The sequence below is a fragment of the Alexandromys fortis genome, unplaced genomic scaffold, assembly GCF_014885135.2.
Source record: "Alexandromys fortis isolate MF-2015 unplaced genomic scaffold, M_Fortis_MF-2015_v1.1 scaffold_104, whole genome shotgun sequence".
In the NCBI taxonomy this organism is placed as follows: domain Eukaryota; kingdom Metazoa; phylum Chordata; class Mammalia; order Rodentia; family Cricetidae; genus Alexandromys; species Alexandromys fortis.
This window is the reverse complement of record NW_026068000.1, coordinates 4,809,238-4,816,101: the sequence shown is the minus strand read 5'-3', so window position 1 is coordinate 4,816,101 and position 6,864 is coordinate 4,809,238. Positions and strand designations below refer to the sequence as shown.

The following is a 6,864-nucleotide window of genomic DNA, read 5'->3' as shown; positions in this document are numbered from 1 at the left end:
ACATGCCATCTATGTCTTTCTGGGTCTGGGTACATCACTCAGCATGATCTTTTCTAGATCCATCCAAGGAAGAAATTAAAGTATCCACAGATGACATGATAGAATAACATAGGCCAACTACAGGGAATGCCTACAGCTGATAAACACTTTCAGTGAATGGATATGAGATTAACTGAAAAAAAAAATAGAAAAATCTGTAGCCCTCCTTATACAAACAATTAAATGACTGAGAAAGAAATCAGGAAAACAACACCCTTCACAATAGCCACAAATAATATAAAATATCTTGGGGTAACTCTAATTAGGCAACTGAACGACCTGTATGATAAGAATTTCAAGTATTTGAAGAAAGATATTGGAGAAGATATAAATGAAGATGGAAAGATCTCCCATGCTCAAAAATCAGTAGGATTAACATAGAAAAATGATAATCTTATCAAAAGCAATCTAACATATTCCCTGCAATCTCTATCAAAATTCCAGCACATTTCTTCACAGACCTCAAAAGAACAGTACTAAACTTCATTTGGAAAAACAAAACACCCAGGATAGCTAAAACAATCCTGTATAATAAAAGAACTTCCAGAGGTGTCACCATCCCTGATCTCAAGCTCTACCACAGAGCTATGGCAATCAAAACCACATGGCACTGGCATAAAAACTGACAGGTGGACCAATGGAATTGAGTCAAAGTCTCAGACCTAAATCCATACACCTATGGACACCTGATTGTCAATAAAGAAGCCAAAAATACACAATGAAAAAAGAAAACATCTTCAACTGGATGTATGCATGTAGAATACAAGTAGATCCATAGCTATTTCCCTGCACAAAACTCAAGTCCAAGTAGATCGAAGACTTCAATCCAGTTACACTGAACCTGACAGAAGAGGAAGTGGGAAGTACCATTGAACACACTGGCACAGGAGGAACTTACCAAACAGAACACCGGTATCACAGACACTAAGATCAACAATTGATAAATGGGACCCTGTGAAAGTGAGAAGCTTCTGTAAGGCAAAGGAGACTATTATTAGAACAAAATAGCAGCCTACAGAATGGGAAAAAGACCTTTACTGAATTCTAACCTGAAATAAACATCACATTTCTGTATTCAGAGTACAAATCCAGTCAATGCGGGCACAATACTCTTTCTCCTCTTTCTCCCTCCCTCTCCCTTCTGTTTCTCTCTCTCTCTCTCTCTCTCTCTCTCTCTCTCTCTCTCTCTCTCTTTCTTATAAGTCTTCAAAATTATTTGTTTCTTGAGTAAATACTCATTGTCTTCATCATCATTGTCAGCACTGGTTTTGTTTCAATTAAAAGCTAACTGAAGGGGCTGGGGAGAATGGCTCAGTAGTTAAGAATACTTCTCATGGAGGACCCAGGTGAAGTTCCTAGCCCCCACATGGCAGTTCACAATTGCCTGTAAGCCCAGTTAGAGGGGCTACAACCTCTTCTTCTGGAGTCTGAGCATACTTGTTACATATCAGGCATTTGAATGTGCAGCTATCTTGGAATCTGGAATGATCTGTAATGGAGTGAGGATCTGCTGTGGGATTACACGCACCTGTGGGAGCCCACAGACTTGACTCTTCCATCTTGACTCATGGTCAGAGAGTTCACACCTATTCTTGATTCTCAAGACCAGATAGCAGGGTGGAACCCTTGAAGCGCCTAGCCCCTGTAGCAGCTCCACGAGTCAAGTGCTCAAGTGCTGGAGCACTACAGACTAACTTTAGCCCCGGAATTCTCTACCCTCAGGTCACAGGCTCGGCCGCTATGAAGGTGAAGATTAAGTGCTGGAACGGTGTGGCCACTTGGCTCTGGGTAGCCAATGATGAGAACTGCGGCATCTGCAGGATGGCGTTTAATGGCTGCTGTCCAAACTGTAAGGTGCCTGGGGACGACTGCCCTCTGGTGTGGGGGCAGTGTTCGCACTGCTTCCACATGCACTGCATCTTCAAGTGGCTGAACGCGCAGCAGGTGCAGCAGCACTGCCCCATGTGTCGCCAAGAGTGGAAGTTCAAGGAGTGAGGCCTGTGTTCCCTTTGCCAGCACTGGGCCAGGCTCCGCCCCGGGCCAGGCTCCGCCCCTTCCCTCCCCCCACTCACAGTGGCACCAGGGCCCTGGTTCTGCACTGGGGATAAGGATGCCTTCCTTTGGCTGAAACAAGGAGGTCTTTTTATTCGTTCGTTTTTTCATCGCAGCATTGACACTTTTATTCAATAAGTAAACTCATTAAAGTCCCGAGCCTTGCTGGGGAAAAAAAAAAAAAAAAAAAAAAAAAAAACAGATAGCAGGATGTTTAATCTAAAGAGTGGTTGCAGGATGCTTTCAGAATTAGGAAGTAATTGCACTTGTTTGTTCCTGGTATCATGGTAAGTAAATTTTTTGTCTTTTCCTTTGGCTTGGGGTATATAAGGGCTCTGAGAAATAAATCTGCCAGATACAGTATTCACTGGATGCCCTCCCGACTTTATCTTCTGTCTCTTGTCTATTTCTTTCCTTAATCCTCACTCCCCCTTTCAGGCACCTCCAAACAGGTTGGCTGGTTTCTGACCCCCTTGCCACCTCACTTGCTGCTTTGCACACTAGAATAGTGTTGGAGGAGAGAGCTGCTTGTTGGTTCCTGGCCACTTGGCTAGTTTAGATTCAAAATAATCAAACAGAAACTGTATTAATTAGATCACTCCTTGGCCTATTAGCTCTAGCTTCTTATTGGCTAACTCTTATATTAATTTAATCCACTTCAATTAATCTGTGTATGACCACGTGGCTGTGGCTTACAAGCTAAAGTTCCCAGCATCTGTCTCTGGTGGCTCCATGGTTTCTCTTTGACTCTGCCTTCTTCCTCCCATCATTCTGCTTAGTTTTCCCCAACTAGCTAAGTTCTGCCCTGCTATAGGTCCAAAGCAGTTTATTCATTAATGGTAATCACAGCACACAGAGGGGACTCCCACATCACCTCCCCTATTCTGTTTAAATAAAAAGGAAGGCTTTAACTTTAACATAGTAAAGTTACATATAACAAAACAGGTATCAAATAAGAATTTAGTTACAATATTTGTATCTACTTTATCTTTTATCATAACTAAGGAAAACTATAACTATAAATTCTTCAACTCCATCAAAAACTCCAGAAGAATATAATATTACCTAAGTAAACAGGAAGTGCATTGTAAACAACTTTCAAAATTCTATAATTGACAGAGACATTTCTCTGCCTGGACAGTCACCCAAAGTTCTTCTGTACCATTGGGACATCCATCTTCAGCCTACAGGCCCATAGGATCCAGCACTTTTTCATGAAGGAGGAAATTTCAAAGACAGTTTCGCCTATACTGGCAGTTTGTCTGTCACATTTTTCTGTGTCCTGCACAATGTCTATCAGACTCATCTTGAAGTAGAAACCCTGAAGGATGGTCTCAACTTTAGGCAAGTTCAGCAGTCATTTCTCTGTGGGTCCTGCATATCCAATTAAGCAGTCTAGGCAAGAGCAGTTTCTTGCCTAGATGGCTAACAAACTCCTAGAAAACACTATCCTGAGTGAGGTAACCCAGACCCAAAAAGATGAATATGGTATGTACTCACTCATAAGTGGATCTAGCCATAAATAAAGGACATTGAGCCTATAATCCGTGATCCTAGAGAAGCTAAATAAGAAGGTGAACCCAAAGAAAAACATATAGTTATCCTCCTGGATATAGGAAGGAGACAGGATTGCCAGGCAAAAATTGGAAACGGGAGTGGGGGTGGGGTAGGGTAAGAGGATATGAGGAGAAAAAAGTGAGAAGGGGTGATGGGGAGAGCTTGGGGGAATGGGACAGTTGGGATAGAGAAAGGGTGGATATGGGAGCAGGGAAGTATATATCTTAATTAAGGGAGCCATTTTAGGGTTGGCAAGAGACTTGACTCTAGAGGTGTCCCCAGGTGTCCATGGAGATGTCCTCAGCTAGATCCTTGGACAGCTGAGGAGAGGGAGCCTGAAATGGCCCTATCCTATTGCCATACTGACGAATATCTTGCATATCACCATAGAACCTTCATCCGGCAATGGATGGAGATAGAGACAGAGACCCACACTGGAGCACTGGACTGAGCTCCCAAGGTCCAAATGAGGAGCAGAAGGAGGGAGAACATGAGCAAGGAAGACAGGACCGCAAGGGGTGCACCCACCCACTGAGACGGTGGGGCTGATCTAATGGGAGCTCACCAAAGCAAGCTAGACTAGGACTGATGGAGCATGTGATCAAACTGGATTCTCTGAACGTAGCTGACAATGAGGGCTGCTGAGAAGCCAAGGACAATGGCACTGGGTTTTGATCCTACTGCATGTACTGGCTTTGTGGGAGCCTAGTCTGTTAGGATGCTCACCTTCCTAGACCTGGATGGAGGGAGGAAGACCTTGGACTTCCCACAGGGCAGGTAACCCTGACTGCTCTCTGGACTGGAGAGGGAGGGGGAAGAGGATGGGGGGGAGGGGGATGGAGGAGGGGGCAGGAAATGGGAGGAGGGGAGGAGGTGGAAATTTTTTAAGTAAAAATAAATTTAAAAAGGAGCCTCTTTGACACCCATTATCTTCTTGAAGTAGCTTGGTGCTGTTAGGAACAGATGTGTCTCACTGTCATGAAAAATCCTAAATTTTTAAACATTTTAAATTCATATTCTGTAGTCTTTGGAAGGTTTGAAGAATGCCTATTCACCTGAAATATATCTCTGTACATCTAGAAAATCTAACTAACGTAAGTACAAACTTGACTATTATAGATGTATTAACCTATAAATTACATTTTTAAATGAGCTTCACAAACACAATGCCTTAATCAAGATCAGAAATACATATACACAGTATAACAAAATTGACCTTAAATTTGTATCAATAAATCAAGATCCATACAAATGCAAATTATTCATATATATATCATATCCCCCTTTTAATGTAAACAAACATTTATAGACTATATTTGGGAATATGGGCATGGTTTTCTCCATACTTCTTCTTTCTGTTTATTGGGCAAAGTAATTTTGGGGGGTGTTCATGGTGACCTTCAGGGTATCTTTTCTATCAAACCACACCAGTCTTGAAGCAATCCACAGGTTCTCATCTTCTGTTGAAACAAGAGAAGAACCTCTTTTCTTAAGGATAAGCAACATATCCTTAGACCCAAATCGGGAAGTCATAATACCTTTAGATTATACATGCTGGTTTAGCTTAGCAGCCCATACAATGAAATGTCTCTCTGTACTTAGCTCATTCACAGTCAAAAAATTCAAAGATAACACAATAATATACGTAATCCAGACTCTCTGTGACTTTTCCATTTTTACGTGGCTTATTTTTCTTTATTTCTCTTAATCTATAACTATCTGTACTTCTGTACTCTGTCTCTTTAAAGACTTTGTTTTAATTTTCATAAACCATATACTGCATTTTATAACTCTATACTTTTTTTCTTCTCTCTCTCAAGCCAATGTACATTTATCCAACAATGTGGCCCACTTAGAGGTCTTTTCCTTTTGAATTTGTCTTTATTGTGTATCTGTAATGTTTTAATGACCAGGAGTGCTTTTTAAAATGCTAAGTGCTTTTTAAAACTTAAGCTGTGCCATTACTGTGGTATATACAGTACTTTCTGCTTGCCCACCTAGTCTAAAACTTAAGCTGTGCCATTACTATAATATGTACGGTACTTTCTGCTTGCTCCACCCAGACTGATGTGGCAGGGCAGAAGTCTGTTTAGTGTGAGCCATGCTCAGAGCCCCGTTTTCAGGCACACAGTGAGTCTATGTTGCCATTAAGCAAGTTGGCGCAGTCTGCTCTCAAACCCCATTTAAATGTTCCATCTCCCAAAAGAGCCAGAGGTCATGCTGGCAGCAAGATCCAGAAAGCCAGCATTTCAAAATGGTGCAGCTTTTCTGCTATCGCTGAGTCAGGAAAACCTCTCTTAAAGGAGTCGTGCCTCTGCTTGCTTCTAGCAAACNGTTTTGTAGGTTTGACTTCAAAACCACACTGGTGGTCCTAATTACAAGGTACAATTTAAAGACAAAGAAAAGCAATTTTTTTTTGTTTTTTCGAGGCAGGGTTTCTCTGTGGTTTTGGAGCCTGTCCTGGAACTAGCTCTTGTAGACCAGGCTGGTCTCGAACTCACAGAGATCCGCCTGCCTCTGCCTCCCAAGTGCTGGGATTAAAGGTGTGTGCCACCACCGCCCGGCTTAAAGATAATATTTGTTATGTCAATGTAGTTACCTATGTTGACATGCCTATCTGTTAGAGGAGAGAGCTGCTTGTTGGTTCCTGGCCACTTGACTAGCTTAGACCTGAAACAATCACATAGAAACTGTATTAATTAAATCACTGTTCTAGCTTCTTATTGGCTAACTCTTATATTAATTTAACCCATTTCTATTAATCTGTGTATGGCCACGTGGCTGTGGCTTAGCAGCTAAAGTTCCCAGCGTCTGTCTCTGGCAGCTCTATGGTTTCTCTCTGACTCTGCTTTCTTCCTCCCATCATTCAGCTTAGTTTCCCCCACCTAGCTAAGTTCTGCCCTGCTATAGGTCCAAGGCATTTTCTTTATTCATTAATGGTAATCACAGCACACAGAGGGGACTCCCACATCAGAATAGTGTGGGCTCTTTAGCCTGCAGGTGGTAGAACAGAGGTCACCAACAAATCTATATACTGCCATGTTGTTATCTGACAGGGAGTCATGCCTATGTTAGCACATCTGCACCAGGTTTCATCATCCCCAGCAAATACAGATGGCTCAGATAAACAGAAAACTATACAAGATTATGACTCATAGTTTCATTGTCAGAATTGAGCCATGCTCAAAACTGCAAATGAACAGTGTGCATTCCACA

At 42.1% G+C, this 6,864-nt stretch overlaps 1 protein-coding gene across 1 annotated transcript; it reads left to right on the top strand.

Annotated features, from left to right (window-relative positions):
• Nucleotides 1–1,679: 1,679 nt before the first annotated feature.
• On the top strand, nt 1,680–2,034 carry LOC126512777 (anaphase-promoting complex subunit 11-like). The gene has a single exon (XM_050160725.1). The coding sequence runs from the start codon at nt 1,780–1,782 to the stop codon at nt 2,032–2,034; it is 255 nt and encodes an 84-aa protein (XP_050016682.1). The 5' UTR covers nt 1,680–1,779.
• Nucleotides 2,035–6,864: the final 4,830 nt, after the last annotated feature.